At 42.8% G+C, this 22,758-nt stretch overlaps 1 protein-coding gene across 1 annotated transcript in view; it reads right to left on the bottom strand.

Annotated features, from left to right (window-relative positions):
* Positions 1 to 22,758, bottom strand: part of STARD9 (StAR related lipid transfer domain containing 9) — a 112,085-nt gene that overhangs the window by 46,095 nt on the left and 43,232 nt on the right. Inside the window, exons 6-13 of the mRNA XM_056133972.1 lie at positions 22,658 to 22,719; positions 20,047 to 20,159; positions 9,162 to 9,231; positions 7,304 to 7,376; positions 4,539 to 4,606; positions 2,126 to 2,223; positions 1,384 to 1,590; positions 1,095 to 1,192 (exon numbers count right to left, since the gene is read on the bottom strand). Of these exons, the coding sequence (XP_055989947.1) occupies positions 1,095 to 1,192; positions 1,384 to 1,590; positions 2,126 to 2,223; positions 4,539 to 4,606; positions 7,304 to 7,376; positions 9,162 to 9,231; positions 20,047 to 20,159; positions 22,658 to 22,719 (789 nt within the window). The remainder of the gene's footprint in view (positions 1 to 1,094; positions 1,193 to 1,383; positions 1,591 to 2,125; positions 2,224 to 4,538; positions 4,607 to 7,303; positions 7,377 to 9,161; positions 9,232 to 20,046; positions 20,160 to 22,657; positions 22,720 to 22,758) is intronic.

Raw genomic sequence — 22,758 nt, 5'->3', positions numbered from 1 at the left:
TTGAACCCAGGGCCTCACATTCAAGATGTGTGTGCTGCTGCCGAGCCACATCACTATGTCTGACATGGCCTTTAAATCAACAAGATTCCAAAAGTAGAGAGAGAATAAGATGGAAGGTGCCTGCCAAAGAGGCAGGAGGTAAGATGGGATAGGAGTGGCGGGAGGGATATTGGGAACATCGGTGGTGGAAAATGTGCACTGGTGGAGGAATGGGTGTTTGATCATTGTATAACTGAAACTCAATCATGAAAGCTTTGTAATGGCATTGTATGGTGATTCAATAATAAATAAATAAACAAATAAGGTGAATGATACATGGTCACCAATTGGTGATCTCTGCACTGGAACTTTTCACTGAAACTGTGAAACACATAGGAACTTTTGGAACATTCTATTACTCAGTTTTTAAAACTATAAATTCCCTATATGGTCCATTATGCCCCAAAAAAGCAACTGCAATCTACTTAGGGGGTGAAGGAGACACAGAGGAAAACACAAGTATATACTACATTAATTAAAACGACTATGGTTAAGAGATGGGTGCTGGGACATTGCATGATTGAAATTCAATCATGAACAGCTTTGTAACTGTGTATCTTATAGTAATTCAATTTTTAAAAAAGTTTTAAATGCTACATGTGCCAGAAGAAAAGCATTCTGGTTGATGGTGGTAGCCCAGACTGAATGGGGGAATACAAGAGAGAAACAAGGAATGTTTACAACCAGAGATCTTATAATCAGTGAGAGTCTATTTTGCACTTGTGAAAAATCTAAAATAGTTTATTTTGAAAGAAATAACTGCAGAGGTTTTTTTCAGAGTAGTAGTGCTGCACCAGGGATCTTAAGAGGAATTGTTTTAGAGAAATAGCTAAACTATTCATAATTTTTCATAAAAAGTTACTGAATGGTGCCAGTAAAGCTGTGAAGAAGGTTTGACACTTAAAGATTTATTTCACTGTCTCGTAATTGGGAGAACAAGTCTGGCAGGTGGGGTGAGTACAAGGAGGAAGCAATCAACAAGGGGGAAAACTAAGTGAAGAGCAAAGAGCATTGTGTAAACCACACCAGGCCAGGACCTCGGGGGATGGTCTTACCTCATTGATCTGTGGCTTGTTGATGATATTCTTGGCATTGGCTGCATATCTCAGGGTGCTCATGGTCTCACTGTAGCAAGTGTGTGCCGGAGACACCGCTGATAGAAAAGGAAAGGGTTAAAAAACAGGCTTGCCCTTCCAAACCAGACCCTACCACTTGCCTGCCCAGGTTATATATAAGAACCCCCTGCCCAGGTTATGTACAAGAACCCCCTGGATGATCCTGCAGTCAGGGTATCTGAGGCAGCGTTACCATCCTGACACAGAACCAGCCCCAGCACCCACTCACTGGCAACCATGATGGTTTGGGAGTTGCCTCCAAGACTGTCTTTCAGCAGCCAGGTCAACACGGAGTCCCTGTAGGGGATGTATGACTGCCTCCGGGGGAGCCCCCCTCCACTGCCAGTTCCAGAAGGAGAGCTAGGTACCCCACTGTCACCACCACTGGCCGTGCTGCTGAGGCTCTGGCAGCCACTGGATACTTGAGAGTTCTGAGCTTAAGAGACAAAGCAGAAAAAAAAATCATGAGATAAATACATTAAAGCAAAATAGTCAGGGCACGACTCTCCCAGCACCCCATGATGAAGGCTCTGGCCACAAGCACCACCACAACCACAAGGAAAATGACCGGGATATAGCTCAGTGACAAAGTGCACTATTTAATAGTATGGGGCCCCAGGTTCAATCCCTGGTATCCCCCCAAAATAATGTTGGTGAACACAAATTTAAGTACCATTATTTCATAACCCCTTTCCACATGTGATAGAATGCTTTAAGACTGAGTTCAAAAATTAGACTTGGGAGTCATAATGTAGAATATCTGAATCACACATTTATTTACTTTTTGTCTTCTTTTTGAAATGAGAGTGTTGGGATCATAGTTGTGTTCTAAACCTACAAACATCAATTGTTTGTGCCCCCAACCAGAAGCTTTGCAAGAATCTTATAATTAATTATGTAGCCCATTTTGATACAACGAGCACATCTGAGCTCTTCCCAAGTCCAATGAGCTTGTCTCCCAGCAGGAATACCTAAGGCAGAGATGACAATTCCCAGAGTTACAAGAGACTTGTTGATATTGGCTCCTTCAGTGATCCGGTCCTTACAGTAACTTGGATCTGCTCGTTCACTAAAACACAGTCAATGAAACAAAAACAAAAGTGAAAAGAAGATGCTATTAATTTAAGGCTGTTGGAAGATACTATGCATCATGCTGGACATTGTATAAAAGAACCACATACTTCTAGAATTCAGTTCCAGAAGACAAGTGTTGCTCTCCTGTAATTAAACTGGAATTTTTCTGCTTCTTCTACAACAAAGGTTAATTCATTACATTTCTATTATTATTTTGGCTGTTGGAGAACTTTCAGTTAAATATAGTACTCAATTACAGTCACACTAACAGTCATTTGGTATAATCCCTTTCCCTTTATTATTTTAATTTTACATATTGATGCCTTGATATATTAACCACTAACTGCCAGATATCTCAAATTCTTTTAAGCAAGTGAAAAAAAGTATTGTATTTCCAGTTAGTTTATATTGTTACTTCCAGACAGCACTTAGTTTTCTTGTTTAATGAGGGTTTTTTGGGGGGTGGCGGGGAGCAAAGGAGTGTTGGGTCACACACAGCTGTGCTGAGGGTTTATTCCTGGCTCTGAGGTCAGGGGTCAGGGGTCTCTACTCTGTTATATCCACTGTACGACCCTGTTCTGCCCACTGTGTTATCTCTCTAGACCCCGCCCTTAGTTTAAAAGGAAATGCTTTGCCAGATTAATGATTTGGCAATTAAAAAACAAGAGAATTTGCCTTTCTTTATACCATACTTTTTTGTGTCCACATTATTTTCAAGACTTATTTCTGAGTGTGTGATATTTTATGTTTCGAATAAAAAAAAAATAGTGGAGACTCACAAATGAATCTTGGAAGTTGGCAGCTCACCACAGAGATGTCCCTAGACCCTGTGCTGAGCGAATTTCACAAGGATGCCTCAGATGGAGGAGGCCCCCCCTCTCTCTCTGCCTACTCCAATGAACCCTGGCAGCCAAAAATATCCAGAAGGAAAACCCAGGCACTGGAACCAGTGACTGAAAACTTCATTTAAGTTTTCAGTCACATAAAGGCAGGTATGGGCTGTCCCTCGCCCTCTACCCGCCCACCTGGTATCCTGGCTGTCACACCCAAGAATTGCCTCCATCTGCCATTTAAGCACATTAATGGCCACGATACAGAGACGCACAAATGAATCTCGGAAGACCGCATCTTGCCACAGAGATGTCTCTGGGACGTATTCGTAGACTTGCTATACTATTCGTTACAAGCAATACAAAATAAATTATTTAGCATCTGCCTGTGGAGCAGGCTTTAGTGGTGGTGAGAAAATTTGAAATAATGGTGGAAGGAAGTGGTAATGATGGTAGGATTGGTGTTGAAATATTGAATGTAATCAATTATTATAAGAAACTGTATAAAAATAAAATTTAAAAAAAGATAGTGTTTTCTTTCCAATAACCCAATATTTTAAAAGTTTTTCTTCTTTTTTATTGGGGTGTGTATGTAATGTATAGTGCTGCAGAAAATCAATACAAAGTCAAAAGGAGAAAGTGAGCTCATTCACACTTGGCTAACCACCAGCACCATGGGGGCAGATTGCCTATGCTTCCTTATCACCACTAATAATCTGATTGACTTGGTCTGGGATAAAATCTAGGCATGAGAAGTTTTGAAAGGTTCTAGATGAGGGGGATGGAGCAATAATACACTGGATAGGATGTGTGCCTGCACAGGTGACCGACCCAGGTTCCATCCCCAGCATCCCATATGAGCCCCACCAGGGGTGAATCCTGAGTGCACAACCAGGAGTAAGTCCTGAGCATCACTGGATGTGACCCAAAAAACAAAACAAAAGGGTTATAGATGATTTTTTTTAAATTATCAAGGCGCCATGATTTACAAAGTTATTTATAGTTGGGTTTCATGCATATGTCAATATTCCAACGTCAGTCCCACTACCAGTGTCAACTGCCCTCCACTAGGTTCCCTCTCACCTGATGCCTGCCTCCTTGACAGACACGGTATTCAGTTTGGCTGTTGTAGTTTGGATCTCAGGCTTTCAGTTGTTTGTTCTGCATTTCAACAAGGGCCCTGCCCCAGTGCCTCCCATCCGACCCTTCTCCTCAGTTTTTCTCCTGTCCTTTTCTCAGTGAGGGATTTTTAATGTTTTAATGGACAGCTAAAATTAGAGAACCCCAGACATAGAGGAACTGCTCAAACCTTAGAAAATGACATTTCTTTATCTAACATTCAAAGAATGTTTCTTTTGAAATTTTGTCAGAATAATAGCAATGTGAAAGAAGGTTGGAATAAGCTTATTTCCTCTAAAAAGGGCAAGAACAAGGTCGCTCTGAGAGAGAGATTCCCATTTGTTTGAAATTCTTTGTTTACCTGCCTGCTAGGTCCACGAGGTTGATCTTGCTAGCAGTTTCAGAGGGGAGATTGTTCTCCATAGTCGCCTAAAGGAGAAAACAAATTTAGTTTGTCACTGGGAGAGTTGGAGAGATAGCAGGTAAGGCACTTGTCTTGTACATGGATGACCTGGTTTCGATCCCTTGTAAAGCATACGGTCAACTGAATATTGTCAGGAGTAATCCTTGAGCATACAGCCAGGAGTAAACCCCAAACACCACAGGAGGTGGCCCCAAAAGAAAAAAAATGATCATAGAGATAGTACAGTCAGTAAGGCACTTGGTCTTACCCATGGTTGACCTGGGTTCAGTCTCCAGTGTTACATATAATCATCTGAGCATATGTACCACCAGGAGTGATCCGTGAGCACAGAGCCAGGAGTAAGCCCTGAGCACAGTTGGTGTGGCCATAAACAAACAAACAAAAAGCTTGTCATTTGGGGAAAAATATTCCCCCCAGATAACCCTTCTAACAAGAGGTATTTTAGATTTTTAGCCAACTCACTCAAGAAATCTGTATTCTAAATCTGTATTTTAATGTACTCTGAAGTTGAGGATATTGCCTTACCTGAGATATATTCAGTGAGTCTTGCATCATTACTTCATGAAAAATACAAGTAGAGGCCAAAGTGAGAGCATAAGGGGTAAAGTGCTGGTCTTGGATGTGGCTATGGTGATTGCCTTGGTTTGAATCCTTGGCACCACAAATGATTTCCTAAAAACTGTCAGGGTCACTGAGCAAAGAACCAGGAGTAGCCCTGAGCACGTAAATAATGCTCCCCACAAAACAAAGTCAACTTTTAAAAGTATGCAAATTCTCAAAGTTTTCACTATTTTCAGGGGCACTGAAAAATTTATTTGTTTTCAATTTTATGAACTTTTTAAAAAGTATTTGGGTAACACCCAGAGATGCTCAGAGGTCACTCCTGGCTCTTCACTAAGAAATTACTTTTGGTGGTGCTCAGAGAACCATACAGGATGCCAGGGATCGACCCCAGGTCAGGCATGTGCAAGGTCATCTCAGTCGACTGAGAATCACCAGGACAAACCCCCAGACCTGCTGAGCACAGTGTTCAATCCCCAGCACCACAAGGCCCCCTGACCACTGCCAGGGAGTGACCCCTAAGCACTGCCACGAGTAGGCCCTCAGTATTAGTGGAGTGGTTCATAAAATAAAAGGTTGACCCATATTCAATCCTTAAAATCCCATATAATCATGCCAGGAGTGATCCCTGAGCACTGCCATACATGACCCAAAAACAGAACAACAAAAAAACCCAAAACACATAGAACATTCTTTGGGATAAACAATATAATCTAATGCATTAATTTATAAGTTAAGTTCTAAGGATATTGTGCTGAGTATTGTTAACAATATTATTTAGTATTTTTGAAAATTGATGAGTAGATCTTAAAAGTTCTCATCACAAGGAAAAGCATTTTTAAATTTTTTCAAAGTTGTTGGTTTTTAAAAAAAAAATTATACACACACACTATTAAGTCTGTCAGGGCTGGATAGATGGTGAGAGATATGGGCTCTCTTAGTTTCTGCTCATATGTGCTCAGCTTCGGATCAACTCAGGACATGTGTGGATTTTATGAAGCCTCCTATGGTTATAGCATTCTCCAAAATGCCCTGTTAAATCCCCAGAGAGCCTGCCAGTTCATTTTTATCACCTGAAACAGACCCAAAATCTCAGGCCAATGGGTCACTGACACTAAGACCATTACTTTAAATGTTGATGCTCCAAATCAGGTGAGTGCCTCTAGCAGTGGGAGCAATAGAGCTGCTGATTTTCACAACTTTCCTGAGTAAACTACTTAACTGTAGAGCTGGGGTATGGCAGGGAAAAGAGCAAAGACAACACACATCTATGTTACTCTCACCTGCACTTCAGTAGCTTTCTTTTTTTTTTTTTTTTTTGCTCTTTGGGTCACCCCCGGTGATGCACAGGAGTTACTCCTGGTTCATGCACTCAGGAATTACTCCTGGCGGTGCTCGGGGGACCATATGGGATGCTGGGAATCGAACCTAGGTCAGCTGCGTGCAAGGCAAATGCCCTATCCCCTGTGCTATTGCTCCAGCCTTTCAGTAGCTTTCTTAGATAAATGTTTCTCCATTTATTATATGCCATTGGTCTATTTTCAGACCACAAAATTGCTTATTTTTAACAGTTTCATAGAGGTCCATGGTTGCTTTCGGGGGATAGAATTTGTTGACCTCCTCATTCCATTATAATGAAAGCTAATCTCCTACTTTTTCCTTTTTTTTTTCTTTTTGGGTCACACCTGGCAATGCACAGGGGTTACTCCTGCCTCTACACTCAGGAATTACCCCTGACAGTGCTCAAGGGACCATATGGGATGCTGGGAATTGAACCCGGGTTGGCCACGTGCAAGGCCTTGCTGTGCTATTGCTCCAGCCCCCTACTTTTTCCTTTTAATGTTCATTTTAATCTTAATTTTTATATTTTATGGCTTTTTCCCATTGATAAGAGAAACATGAAGATATTTAGTTAAAGCTAAAAATATATATGGAAAGCATATTGATTAGCCTTTATGAAACAATCCTACCCCTTCTGGTTGCATCACTTAATAGAGTATATATAGGTCCACCACACCATATTAGCTTGTCTAAGAGGGTCTTATACAAAAATAAGGAAGAGATGTAGGAAGGAATACAAGAAAGCAGTCAGAAGGAATGAGGAAAGGGAGATCTCTGAGCAGAAATAAGAGGCGACCAACCTGTGTATAATGGATGGTGAAGATGGCATGGGATCTGCTGCTAGCCTCGTGAACATGGGTAGCTGCTGTTATTCTGCATGGAAAAGGAAAACAATTAGGACAAGAATTGTTTTTGCATGGTGGACCCTTAAAGATCCACCCTTAAGGAACATAGCACAAGAAATGTTAATGCCAAGTTTGCACAGTGAGAATCATAAAGCACACACTTACTCCAGTTAAGTAAGGAGAGTGGTTAGAAGAGGAGAAGCATCACGCTGGGCACTGATATGCGAGCATAAAAGGGAGGGCAGCAGCTGCACATTAAACCACATCAGAACATCCTTTTAAGAAACTATAGAAGCAAAAATCCAAGATGAAAATAAAGAGGAATACTAGGGTGTCATTAACCTGGAACAATATTCCCAAGACATATGCATTTAAATAATTTAAATAAAACAAGCAGAGCAGTGAATTTGCTAGAGAAGGCTCAAAGGAAGTGAGAACAAGACATAATTAGGCAAAGAATATTAATCTTCTAGTGCCAGAAAGGACTTTAAAACACATACTGATTTACATTAACATCATTCTTAGTCAGATGAAATTTGTAGTCTCTCTTAGAAAATCATTCCAAAGTTCACCCTTAAAATTACAAGCATCTTCTTTTTATCTAACTCTGCCAATCATCCTATAACTTAAGACCATCTCAATGTCTTCTGACCTCAGAGGAGCTAAGGAAAGAGACAAAAATTTAAAAAATCTAGAAGCTTGTTTAATGATGCAAAGATAAAAAGAAAAAGGTGAAGCTGGATACTTAAAGATCTAGGCACAATGTACATGCTGAAGACCAGCAGCCAGTGTTTCCTAGAAACCAGGTTAAATTTTATGTGTCTTTATACTCTTTTCATTCATATCTGCTATTAATAGTGTAAACAGAATATTTTTTTGGCTCTTTGGGTCACATCCAGCGATGCTCAGGGGTTACTCCTGGCTCTGCACTCTAGAATTACTCCTGGCAGTGCTTGGAGGACCATATGGGATGCCAGGAATCGAACTCAGGTCAGCCGCGTGCAAAGCAAACACCATACCTGCTGTACTATCAATATCCCAAACAGAACATTCTTATCTTCCCTACATTTTTCTTAAGAGAAAACATGGCCATTTTTCAGGCATATACTAACAGCATAACTAACAGTTATTCTGGGTAATAACAATTGGAATGCTGTTACCATTTACAGTATTTTTTTAAGAGAGAGTCTACAGCATTTGATTATTAATAGGATTCAAAGCAGTTTTTAGAGTAACCAATATGCAAAAGCTAGAAGAAAATTTGTTTTCTACAATATTTCACACTATATTGATTCTTATCTCTACCAGGCCTAAGAAGAGGACAATGTAGTTGAGAGTATTGCCTTTGGTCAAAAGTTGTAGTTGTATGTTACAAGCAAATGTGCAGGGGCTGGAGCAATAGCACAAAGGGTAAGGTGTTCATCTTGCACGTGGCCGGCCTGGGTTTGATTCCCAGCATCGCATATGGTCCCTCGATCACTGCCAGGAGTAATTCCTGAGTGAAGAGCCAGGAGTAACCCCTGTGCATCACCAGGTATGACCCAAAAAGCAAAAAAAAAAAAATGTGCAAAGTAGATCTCTGGGTTTACTGCCTAATATTATGTCAATGACAAACTCTAGCTTCATTAATGGTGAGAAGACCACTAAATCTTAGCACTGCACCTCACCCTGCATACAGTACTGTTTTGAGAAAGGCCTCCTGATGGGGAAGGTGGGCACTTCAGACACAGTCTCATGATTCACTCTGAATGGGATGAGCACACAGACAGAAGAATGAGGCTGGAAAGAAGGACAGGAAAAACAAACCTGTTACCTGTTTGCTATTCCATCCTCCAAGAGTTGAATTACTTGTTCATAGTTGGTTACTACATGTTGAGATAAACCTATCAGATTTGTGAGGAGAGGGAAAAAGATATTACATAAAACTTTGGTAAGACTTGATTGGTCTTTGCCTGTAGATTCATATCATCCCTATATTATGTCATTTGATAAGCATGAGAGAACTTAGTTAAATTCATTCAGATAATTAAATCAAATTAGTATTCACTGGAAGTCAAGTGTCTGGTATTATTATAGAGGCTGTGATAACGCAGCCTCTACCTTCAAAGTGATTATGTTCTAGAACTTATATGGGTTATAACAAAAACACTAATATGCCTTACAACTTTTCTATATAGATAATGACAGTTCTCATCTATTAACTCATATAGTCATTCTCTTCACTGAGAATGGCAGACCCAGTTTGGCATACAAAACATACAACTGACATGCCTTATCATCATGAGAAGTCACACCATAATAAACAATATGGCTAGGTGACACAAGAGAATCAATAAATTAAATGGAGCTTAAAACAAAACAAAATGTCAAAATTAAATTTTTCTAATCATTCAATAAAAAGAAGTTCTCAAGACTAGCAGCTTTTTCAAGAGTTTGATTTGTTTCAAAGTTTAAAAAAATTCTTTTTTCTTTTTGTTTTAGTCTGTTTTTAGGTTTTTGGGTCACATCCAGCTATGCTCAAGGGCTTCTCCTGGCTCAGCACTCAGGAACTACTCCTGGAGGTCCTTGGGGACCATATGGGATGCCAGGGATTGAACTTGGATAGGCCGCATTCAAGGAAAAACCCTATCTACGATACTATCACTCTGGCTCCAAAATTTTTAAAAATTATTTATAAAACAAAAATACACTCAGAAAACAAAAAAAAAAAGAGAGACTTCTATTAATGTGTTAATATATTACTACTCAAAGTTGGTCCATAGTCTGGGGCCAGTTCTCAAATTGCTATGATATGCAGTAAGTATTAAAAAGTTTTATGAAAAACAAAAGAGAGGCCGACAAAATCTCAAGGCCGAACTAGGCTGCCACAATGAAGGAAGACAAAAATGATCGTCTGTACTTTCAATGCATGTACGCTAGCATCAGATGCATCCATCGAGGACCTGATGGTACAAGCGCGAATGATCAAGTATGACATCATTGGTCTGACCGAGACAAGAAGGCACGAATCTCACCATGCCATTTTCGACACTGGAGAAGAATTGTTCCTCGGAACATGCTATAAAAGAGGTGTTGGAGGCGTCGGTGTCCTTGTCAACACAAACTTGGCCAAGAGCATTGATTCATTCGAATGCCTAACAACCTGAATCGGACGGTTACATTTGAATAGATGTGGCTCACTGCCTGCAGTTTCTATCTTCGTTGTCTACGCACCAACATCTCATTATGATGAAAGAGAAATCGAGAAGTTCTACATGGAGCTAGAGAAGTTCTATAAAGAAGACCACACCTTCTACAAGATCATTGTGGGTGATTTTAATGCCAAGATAGGACCGAGAAGATCAGCTGAAGAACTTCACATCGGGACCCATGGCCTAGAATGGAACGAACAGGGTGAGAGACTGTCTGAGTTCATCATGTCGACCAAGACCATCCATGGTAACTCACAGTTCCAGAAGGCAGAATCTAAACGATGGACATGGGAGTCTCCCGGTGGACGATTCCACAACGAAATATACCACATCATATTCAATCGACGGTTTTGCCTGACCGATGTTGCTGTTGTCCCAAAATTTCGAACGGGATCGGACCACCGTCTCCTTCGTGCAAAATTCTATTTCACAGAGTGGGGAGAAAGGGCTGCAAAGTTCAAAAAGAGAACTCCCAGAACGACCACCAACTGGAAATTCTTTGGCACTATTGCGGCAACATGGGAAGATGCCATTGTTGACAACACTGACGAGGAATACGATCGACTGGTTCAGCACTTCCATGAATGTGCGAGGAACGCCAAGAGAGAGATAGCCACAAAAAATCGCCTGTCTTCGAAAACTCTTGAGCTAATTCGCCAGCGTGGTTTGGCGCATGCCTCAGGCAACCGCAAGCTAACGCCCGAGCTCGCAAAGCAGTGCAGAGATGCCATCAAGGAAGACCTCAAAGAGAGAAGAGCAGAAGTACTGGTAGATGAGGCAGAAGCTGGGAAAAGTATTCGTAACGCCCGCCTGTCCTTCGCCAACTACAAGGCCAAGAAGACTGCCCTCCGACGTCCTGATGGATCCATCACATCCTCCAGAACGGCAATGGAGAAGATTATCCATGACTTCTACTCAAATCTTTTTGATAGCCATGTCCACTTGCCGACATACCAAATTCCACAGGATGGATATGTCGTTCTCCCTTCCGAAATCCGACATGCCATTTCGTCGGTAAAGAAACGAACAGCACCCGGCCCAGACAAGGTCAGACCTGAACATATGAAGAACCTGCCGTCAGTACTCATGAATACACTGGCTCGGCTCTTCACTCGCTACCTGTCTGAATGCAAGGTTCCGTCCCAATGGAAAACCAGCAGGACCGTACTACTGTTCAAGAAGGGAGACATCCATGACATTGGCAACTATCGCCCGATCTTCCTATTGTCTGTCATCTACAAGTTGTTCACTCAAGTCATCCTAAATAGGATTGGCAGAACACTAGATGAAGGACAACCATTCGAGCAAGCCGGGTTCCGCAAAGGATTCAGCACCATCGACCATATCCACATGATAACCAAGCTCATTGAGGTTTCTCGGGAGTTCAAGATGCCGCTCTGCTTAACGTTCATTGATTTAAAGAAGGCCTTTGATTCTGTTGAGATGGAAGCGGTCATTGAAGCCCTAGCCAATCATGGCATTCAAGCCCAATACATCAGGATCCTCCGTGAGCTGTATTGCGGATTCACTACCAGGATCTCACCATTCTACAAAGAAGTGATCGTTGATGTCAAGAGAGGGGTTCAGCAGGGTGATACCATTTCACCAAAACTCTTCAGTGCGACCGTCGAGAACATCATGCGACGACTGGAATGGGAAGGAATGGGAGTGAAGATAGATGGTTCGCAACTACACCACCTCCGCTTTGCTGATGACGTTGTTTTAATAACACCAAACATCAGCCAAGCAGCACAAATGCTGGCCGACTTTGACCGTGAATGTGGAAAGGTAGGACTACAGCTGAATCTTACAAAGACTATGTTTATGAGAAACAGCCTCTTTCCTGACGCCCCATTCGCTCTCAACAGAACGACCATCTCCGAATGCAACAGCTATGTGTACCTAGGTCGAGAAGTCAACATGACAAATGACCTGGCACCCGAGCTGCGCAGGAGGAAGAGAGCGGCTTGGAACGCCTTCAAGAACGTCGAAGAAATAGCTAAGAGGACGAAGAACCTCCGGCTCCGGGCACATCTCTTTGATTCCACTGCTCTTCCTGCATTAACATATGCCTCAGAGACCTGGGCCCTACGCAAACAAGATGAGAACGCTATTCAGGTCTCCCAAAGAAGAATAGAAAGAACTATGCTTGGAATATCACGTTTCACTCAAATGAGAGAAAGAATCCGGAGTTCTGACATCCGTCGAAGATCAAGAATCAGGGACGCTGTCTCATTTGCCAAGGCGTCGAAAATCAGATGGGCTGGTCACGTAATGAGATTTACGCTGGACTGGACCGTTGGACTAGAGCTGTTACCTACTGGATTCCATGGGATGTCAAAAGACCCCGTGGCCGCCCACCTACCAGATGGTCAGACTTCTTCGTCAAGATCATGAACGATTGGTTTGAGGCTCTTCATGTTCCCAGAGCGAACAGATACCACTGGGCTACACTAGCACGCGACAGGACAAATGGAGACGTTACTGGCGCCCACTCGAGCAAATCGACAACTAACGGGAAGTTAAGTGATTAAGTGATAAAAAACAATAACTTTACATCTTTTGAATCTAGGAGAAGAATTTGGGCTTATTAACAAGTCATTATTTTCTAGTATTATTTTTATCTCATTAAAATACTGGTATGCAAAAAATTGGAAATAAAAAACCAAAGTGGTCTTTCACCACAGTTTGAGAGTAACAAGATAGAACATCTCATTTTTTTAAACGTATTTAGTCTAATTCTTGAAAGAGATCAAAAATTGCAGTTAATCGCGGATCCACATAAGACTGAACAACCAGGATAAAACAGAGGGGGCAGGCCAGCCCCCAGCAGCCCCTTGATTCCACAATCCAAAATTGCTGTCATACATCTAGCCTGACTCCGCCGTTTCAAGATGTATCTCACTGAGACATAATCTGTTGAAAATTCTGATATGCGGATTTTGTAACTGAAATCTCCAGGCATTCTTGGGGTTGGGATGGGCTACCTCTACCCACCTCCCTATACTTCCAGAAGCCTCAGCAATCACATGCATACCCCAAAGCTCCCACCTAGTTAAAAAGCTACTCCAGCCTTACCATCCCGATAAAAATACTTAATGCCCTGAACAAACATGATGACCTCATAGTACCTGTATTGCAAACCACAATGCACAAAAGGAATAGGAGAGAAAGAACAAGAAGGAAAGTGCCTCCCATAGAGGTAGGCTGAGGGTGGGGGGTGGGGTGTTGGAGGATTGTGGGAGGGAAACAGGGGCCATTGGTGGTGGGAAATGTACACTGGTGGAGGGATGGGTGCTGGATCATTGTATGACTGAAACCCACTTATGAACAGCTTTGTCTATCTCACAGGTATTGAATCAAAAATTAAAAAACAAAATAATATGGAGTTCATACCCGCTTCAGTCAGCTTAATAAGTGGCTGAATAAATAGCAGTACCCCTACATTTAAAAAATGTATTAGTCACCATGAAATTACAAAGCTATTCATGACTGGATTTCAGGCATATATCATTCCAACACAGAATACCTATTAAAAAGCAAACTACTGGGGGTATGGTGCCGCCAGCAGGTCAATCTGTAGCTGTGAGGCGAGTGCATCAGCAGTCTGATGGTGCCTTCAGACTTCCAGATATCCTAAAATTGCTGCTATGCCTTTGGCCAAACCCCAAAAACTTGGGGCAAAGTTTACCAAGAAAGTAAACTGCCAAAAGTTAGGTATGTGGGAAACACACCCACAAACCACCTCTGGCTCAGCTATATAATTGGAGGCATGGCCTCTCTGGTTCCTGATTGAACTGCTTAATGGCCATGATCCCAGAGACTCAGAAACGAATCTCGGAACTTAAAGGCTTTTGGCAGAAATGCATCCGGACCACGCAGTAGGTTACCAGTGCTGGGCCAACCCAGATGGGAATAGGTTTTGCACCTTGGCCTGTTCCCCGTGGCGGCCCAGTGGCCGCCATCCTCCAGAGGCCACTGGACAGTCAGGTTTGGGCCCGTACTGACGAGACACACAGGGCCTCACGGGATGGGGGTGGAGCCGATCCTGTCCTCCCCACCCCAACAAGACCCCAAGTCATCGCCCACGAATGGCCTCTCTGGCTCCTGATCAAGCTGCTTAATGGCCATGAACGCAGAGACTCAGAAACAAATCTCAAAACCCAGCGGCTTTTGGCAGAAATGCGTCCCGACCACGCAGTAGGTTACTGTCGCCAGGCCACCCCAGGGGGGAAAGGGTGTTGTCCCTCCACCTGCTTCCCTCTGGCGGCTCGGTGGCCATCATCCTCCAGAGGCCATTGGACAGTCAGGTTTGAGCCCGCAGTGACGAGACACACGGGGCCTCACGGGATGGGGGTGGAGCCAGTCCTGTCCTCCCCACCCCAACGAGATCTCAAGTCATCACCCACGAACGGCCTTTCTGGCTCCTGATCAAGCTGCTCAACGGCCATGATCCCAGAGACTCAGGAGCAAATCTTGAAACCCAGCAGGTTTGGGCAGAAATCCCTCCAGATTTAAGTGTTAAAATTTCAGAATTTCAAAATTGTGTGGCCACTACTGCAGCCACGCAACATCATATGTTATTCATAACCAGCAATAGAACACAAATTGTCTACTGTTGCCTTTTCAGCAGATCTGAGTGTTGGGGTAAAATCTCAAATAATAATGGTGGGTCTGGTGTCAAAACATTGAATGTAATCAAAATAGAGAGAGAGAGAGTAATGTGGAAATCATCTGCCCCACAGGTAGAGGGAGGGTGTGGCATGGGGATATACTGGGGTTGTTGAGGGTAGAGAATGGGCACTGGTGAAGGTACGGGTGTTTCATTGTATGACCGAGACTTAGACCTGGAAGCTTTGTAACTGCTCTCACGGTGATTCAATAAATAAAATTATAAAAAATGAAAAATAAATAAATAATAAAATAAAAAGCAAACTACTTGAAACAACATGGTAAAAGTTAATGGCAAAAGTTTCCTCCTGTTATGATTCTTAGTAAGTAGTAGAGGTCAGTACAGAAAGACGGGGTGCGGGGGGGGAGGGTGGAGTGCAAGAATTGAAAAGGTAAAAAAGAAAAAAATCTTATATTTGCAGTTTGAGAATAAATAGAAACTGAAAAATAGTTTTTCTTCAGAGTCACCCAAAACACCCCTTGTTTCATACCTATTTCTTTATGTTTCGATAAATGTAAAAGTAAGAACACCTGTCTTGTCTCACTTAGATATCATTATAGACCAGCACTCTTCAAACAGTCTACACCTGTGAACCAGCACGAGCCTGTAGACTAGTAACTGAGAGTTGCTGCTTTAGACCTTTTGTTCAGCAACTTATGTGTGCTCTGGGCTCAGTCCTCTTCATTTCAGAATTCATTAACCTCTCATTTCACAATTCTGACCTGGAACTGTAAGTTTTTAAAGCATTTTTATAGAATTTTCATATTTCTATTTTATATTCCCATATTAGCTTGTATTACATAGGCCTCCAGTAGATATTCAATAAATTCCTGTAAAATTGGTTTCAAACCAGAAATGATAAACCACTTTCCACTTTGAAATCATAGTCATATAACATATACGCCTGCAGACAGTGGGATGGATGCAAGAACAGATGTAGAGTTAAAAGTAGTTATCGATAGAGATAAGCAGACAGACAGATAATAGAGGTGAATAAAACATTTTTTTCTTAAGTGTTTAGGAATACCTGGTGGTAAAGCTCTTGCCTTGCATGCATATTGCCAATTTGATCCCTGGCACAGTCCCTGAGTGTAATCCCAGTAGCACTATTTTTTGGAATCCCAGGAGACAGAGACAAAGCAGGGTGTGTGAACATTGCGACTTAAATGCACAAAAAGGGGCCAGAGTGATAGAACAGCAGGTAAGGCACTTGCCTTTCATATGGCAGACCTGGGTTCATCCCCCAACACCCCATATGGTCTTCTGAGCACTGCCAACTATGATCCCTGAGCACAGAGCCAGAAGTAAGCCCTTAATTTTGCTGGGTATGGTCCAAAATCAAAAACAAACTAAAAGAGAAAAACAATAATAACAGCAACACAAGCACTGTGGCCAGATATAAAAATTTTGCAAATGTTTACTGAGGATCACAACCAAGGGTGTGAGTACCAAGTGCGTATTCACTTGGTACACTTGTCACTGCAATAACAACAGTGACAAGAAAAGGAGAATAGAAGGGAAATTTTTTTAATTGAAATTTAAAAACTTAGAAGTTTTTTTTAATGGAGCGAGGGAGATAACTGAAAGGGCCACAGTGCATGGCTTGCATATGTGAGGCCCCAAATTCAATCCCTGGTACTACATCCCCACATCCTTTTTCCACCCCATCCCGTTCCGCCCTGCTGGATACTGTCTTCATATATGGTCCTGCACCATTGGGGCTGAGAAACATCACATCCCCAGGCTGAGCATCAATCCTTCAGGATCCATTACCAGGGTGAGTATTGCTGAGACAAGTCCCAGGACAGAGTGCCACAGGGGTGGCTCCTCCTATACAAAGAAAAAGTTTGCTGTAATGATACTGTCTGTCCTGTCTGATCTGTCCTCCCGTTGTTCATCGATTTGCTCAAGCGGGCCCAGTAACGTCTCCACTGGAGACTTTGTTGTTACTGTGTTTGGCATATCGAATACGTCACGGGGAGCTTGCCAGGCTCTGCCGTGCAGGCGAGATACTCTCGGTAGCTTGATGGCCTCTCCGAGAGGGGCAGAGGAATCTAACTCGGGTCGGCCATGTTAGCTGCGTGCAAGGCAAACGCCCTACCGCTGTGCTATCGCTCCAGCCCTGTAATGATACTAGAGAACAGTAATGGGAATGACACAAGATCTGACTTCCCAGGCTGATTCTCTATTTGAGCTAATTTATGAAGAAATGGGAGGAGAGTGCAAAGCCAGGAGTAACCTCTGTGCATCGCCAGGTGTGACCCCCCCCCCAAAGAAAGAGGTGTACAGACACGACGGAATACTACTCAGCTAAGAAGAAAGATGAAATTATGCTGTTTGCTGCAACCTGGATTGAACTGGAGGGTATCAGGATAAGGTGAATGTCCAGAGGATGAAAGACAAATAGCAGTTGATCTTACTCACATGTAGAATATAATGAGACAGAAGGATCAGACAACTCCCAATGGAAACAAGCTCTGAGATACTGCAAACAAAGCAGTGGACCTAAACTGAAAAGATCAGAGCAGTGGGGAGGAGAAGGGGCCTTGACACAATGGTAGAGGGACACTCTGGTGATGGGGTGGTAAAGTATCATTGTAAGTATAAAACAATAATACATAGATGGCTATAAGCTATATTAACTCAGTAAAGTTAACTTTTAAAAAATAAAAAAAATGTTAAAAGTTGAAGTGGTGACATTACATCAACACACACTCTGCCTTCAAAGTATCACTTTACACAGATATATATATTCACAGTTTCTTCTTCTTGCTCTTTTTTTTTTTAGCACTGTAGCACTGTCCTCCTGTTTTTCATTGATTTACTCAAGCAGGCCCAGTAACGTCTCCATTGTGAGACTTGTTGTTACTGTGTTTGGCATATCAAATACATCAAGGGTAGCTTGCCAGGCTTTGCCGTGTGGGCGAGATACTCTTGGTAGCTTGCCGGGCTCTCCAAGAGGGGCGGAGGAATCGAACCTGGGCCGACCTGGTGGGCCGCGTGCAAGGCAAACGCCTTACCCACTGCGCTATTGCACTTGAAGGAAGCACACTTGGGACTCCTGCATGCAAAACATGTGCTCCAGCCCACTGAACCTGATTCCACTATCCTATCCCTATTCACAGGATTTTACAGAAGAAATTCCAAGTGTCTCCCAGCAGAGCATAGTATCTTGGTGACTATTTGCAGGATTTGCCATTGATGGGGGAACATTTAGGAACAGACACTAGTAGCAGCACCAGTGACTGGCACCCCTAGGGAGTCCTCTATTGGCCATGCTCTGGTGAGAAAAGAGAACAGTTCTTGATGGTTTTTGTTTCTTTCCTTGCCAGGATTTAAACTAGTGTACTTCTATGGGAATAGGAGCAGAATATTTCATGTTTATTCTTTACTTGGAGGTGGTGGGGAGGGCAGAGCTCAGGCCTTTCTCCTGGTTCTGGGCTCAGGAATCACTCCTAACAAGGTTCAGGGAACTATATGCAGAGCGGGGGATTGATCCTGGGTCAGCAGCCTGCAAGACAAGCACCCTACCCACTGTACTACTGTTCTACTTACTGAGTGACCTGACAGTTAAAAACTTCCTCCACAATATAAAATAACATGAGACTAACACCCAAGGACGGTAGAGACAAGCCAGGAGGATCACTCCATGGTTTGGAAGCATGTCTCATGTGTTGGAGAAAAAGGCAGTTAGGATGGAGAAGGGACCACTAAGTCAATGATGGCTGGAGGAGTCGCTTGGAATGGGAGATGTGTGCTGAAAGTAGACTAAGGACCAAATATGATGGCCACTCAGTATCTATATTGCAAACTATGATGCCCCAAAGTGGAGAAAGAGTAAGAAGGAAAGTACCTGCCACGGACGCGGGGGTGGGTTGGGGTTGGGGTGGTGGGAGGGATACTGGGGATATTGGTGGTAGAAAATACTGGTGGAGGGGTGGGTATTCAATCATTGTATGACTGAAACTTAATCATAAAAACTTTGTAACCATATTGCACGTTGGTGCAATTTAAAAAGAATTTCCTCACAAAACATCCTAACCTTCCTAATAGCAAAACCTGACATGATAAAATAAAACTGAGAGTATCACCAAATATCAGAGTCTGAGAAAGTTAGCTCAGACCTTACTCCAAATGTCCACAAATCCCCCTCTCTATAATCAGTGAAAAAAGAAAACACCTCAAAAGGAGACTGAGTTACCTGGGAGTCAGTTGTCCCTGCTGGACCTAGGACTTCCTACATATCCTTGTTGCCTGATATTCTGCCCCACACTCACCATGTTTTAGATGCACTGGCCTCTTTAAGACTACCAAGTCTCTTAGGGCAGAAGCTCATACTTCTGTTCCAACAGAAAACATTCCTTCTCTTGCCACACCATTTTTCATATGATGGGGAGATTGTGCAAAGGGCTGAAATGCGCCTTTATATGCAGAAGTCTCTGGTTTGGCCCCCGGCACCAAAAGGTTTCCACAAGCAATATGGGGAGCATGAATCCTGAGCTGTGCCAAGGGCGACCCCCCTACTACACACACACAAAAAAAAAATACAACATATGTAACTGTCCCAGGTCACCTACTTCCTAGTGTTCAGGCCCATTGCAGCTTCTATTTATTTTTATAAGCCTTTATCACAATTTGTGATTCTACTTTCTGACTCACACCTACTAGACTGTCAGCTTGCCTATGAGGACAGGACTTCCTTCCTGTTCGTAGGTATGTATCCAATATCTACTACAGAAACTGGCACAGAGAAAGTACTCATACATTTGCTAGCTAAATTAATAACATCTGGGGCTCAGCTTGTTCTCAGACCTCTAGGAACCACAGCGGCTCACCTTGTACATAGGGTCCCATCTCCGGGTGCTCCCTGACCCGCAGAGTATAGGATTTTTTTTGATCCGATTGCTTCAACAGATCTCGTACCCGCTCATTATAGATTTCTAGAAAACTACAGACATGTAGAAAAAAGAACATGATTAGATTTGCAAATAATGGTAGCATCTTTTCCAAGTTGAATTCTTTTTTTTAAAGCCACCACAACTAGATTTTGAAAAACATGGGGAAAGCAGTAAGCCTAGAATCAGAAAGTCCTAGATTTTTTTTCTTTTTTGGGCCACACCTGGGAGTGCTCAGAGGTTACTCCTAGCTCTAGAGTCAGGAATTATTCCTGGTGGTGCATGGGGGACCATAAGGGATGCTGGGCATTTAACTTGGCCTACCTGCTATACTATGGAACTGGCCCCCAGAAAATCCTAAATTGGGGGGGGGGGGGGGGTTGCACAGCTAGTAGTGCTTGCAGGCTCGTTCCTGGCAAGCTGCTGTGGGGCCACATTGGCTCAACCAGGGAACAATTCAGTGCTGGGGATCAAACCCACACATAGAGTATGTGCTTCAGCCCTTTGTGATATCTCCCTGGCACCTATTCCATTATATTTTAGGGTCTTCCAAAAGATGTTCAGGGGACCCAGGAGCCACTCCTGGAAATACTCAGTGTAATGAACCTAATGGTTCAATGCCTGGGCCCAGTGATGTGATGCTACTTAGGTCCAGCACTGCTGAGGGTGACCAGAATCAATACATTGGTGATCAGGAACCTGCAGGGCAACACCTGGTGGTACCCCAGGGACTGTGAAGTATCAAGTACTGAGCTCCAGGCCTTGAACTCCAGTCCTCTGAGCTATGTCCCCAGCCCCTCCCTTAGCTTTCTACTTTATCTTATTTTATTCTGATTTATTCATTTATTGATATTTTTTTTGGTTTGGGGGTCACACTCAGTAGTCTTCAGGGCTCACTCCTGGATCTGTGCCCAGGGATCATTCCTAGGTGCTGAGGATAAAATCAGTGTCAGCAATAAGCAAGGTAAGTGCCTTAACCTTGTACTATTTCTCTGGTCCTGATCTTATTTTTTGGAGCGGTTTTAAAAGATGATCTTGGAACCATGTTGTTCTGTGAACCTACATAGCCACGAAGTAATGGAAGGGCTAGTGTAGAGTGTTGCACACAGGTGACCTTGGTTTGATCCCCAGCACCACATAAAGTTCCCCCACACCCCCAGAAATAATCCCAGGAACAAGTCCTAAATACTGTTGAATACAGGCCAGAGCAATAGTACAGCAGGGAAAACTTTTGCCTTATAGGCAGCCAACCCCAGTTCAATTCCTGGCATCCCATATCGTCTCCCGAGCATCACCAGGAGTAATTCCTGAGTGCAGAGCCAGGAGGAACCCCTGAGTATTTCCAAGTGTGACCCCCCTCAAAAAAAAGTCACAAAAGCAAAAAAAAAAAAGATTACTATCAGATACGACCCGACCTACCCTCCTTCACACAATAATAATTCAAGCTAAAGAGATTGCTCAAAGGAATGAGTACCTGCTCTGGATTTGAGACCTAGTTCAAGTCCCTGCATCACATAGTCCCCTGAGCACCACCAGAAGTGACTCCATAGCACAGAACTGGGAATAGCACCCCTATATACCATAACATGTGCTCCCCAAAAAAAATTTTTTTAAAACAGATAAAACTCAGATATAATTCTTTGTTAAATAAAGCATGGTTCTCACAAAATGTTCTTCCTCACCAAAGCACCAAGAACACAAAGGCTATATGTAGACAGCAACAGATCCCCACTCCCAAAAGTCTCCAACTCTCAGCTGAACAATATGCACCTTCTTCTCCAATCCTTTCTCTCCCTGCTCATAGCTCAGAGGGCTGGAGTTCAAGGCCCAGAACTTGGCTGTGTCAGAATAGCAGTTCCCAGATTTCATGGGCTATAAGCTATAAGATCTTTCTCTCTCTTAAACAAACAAACAAGCACACAAAATATATACAAACTATACACACAATATATACACAAAATATAAGCTTGTGATTTCTATTTTGCAAACTTAAAAAATAATGTTCATAATTATTTAGTTTTAAAAAAATAATTTAAAAAAAGAATATTTGCAGGGCCAGAGTAATAGTACAAGGGGTAGGGCATTTGCCTTGCACTCAGTCGACCCAGGTTTAATCCCTGGCATCCCAAATGATTACACCACCAGGAGTAATTCCTGAGTGCAGAGGCAGGAGTAACCCCTGAGCATCATTGGGTGTGACCCAAAAAGCAAAAATTAATAAATAAAAATCAAAAAAACGAATATTGGGGCTGCAGTGATAGTACAACAGGTAAGGGCACTTTTCTGGGTCATACCCAGAGATTCTCAGGGGTTACTCCTGACTCTACATTCAAAAATTACTCTGGGGATGCTTGGTGGGGATCATATAGGATAACGGATATCAAACCTAGGTCAGCTGCATGCAAGGCAGAGACCTACCTGCTGTGCTATATCTCCAACGCCTGTAAGATTTTTCTGCTTTCAGAACATAGAAAACTTTGAAAGCAACAAGAAGACATCTTAACATGTCATAGTTGGGAACAGAAACACACAAGGTCCAATAGGTTCTTACCTTACTTTTATCCTGCAGGAGGACCGCTGTGGGGGGCAGTCTTCCTCTGTGCTGAAGAGGCCCTGCACAAACCAGAGGGTTGGGGTCTTATTGGAGGGTCT

Source organism: Sorex fumeus, unplaced genomic scaffold, assembly GCF_029834395.1.
Source record: "Sorex fumeus unplaced genomic scaffold, SorFum_2.1 ptg000098l, whole genome shotgun sequence".
NCBI classification, from domain to species: domain Eukaryota; kingdom Metazoa; phylum Chordata; class Mammalia; order Eulipotyphla; family Soricidae; genus Sorex; species Sorex fumeus.
Note: the sequence above shows the minus strand (reverse complement) of the source record. Positions and strands in the feature narration are given on the sequence as shown.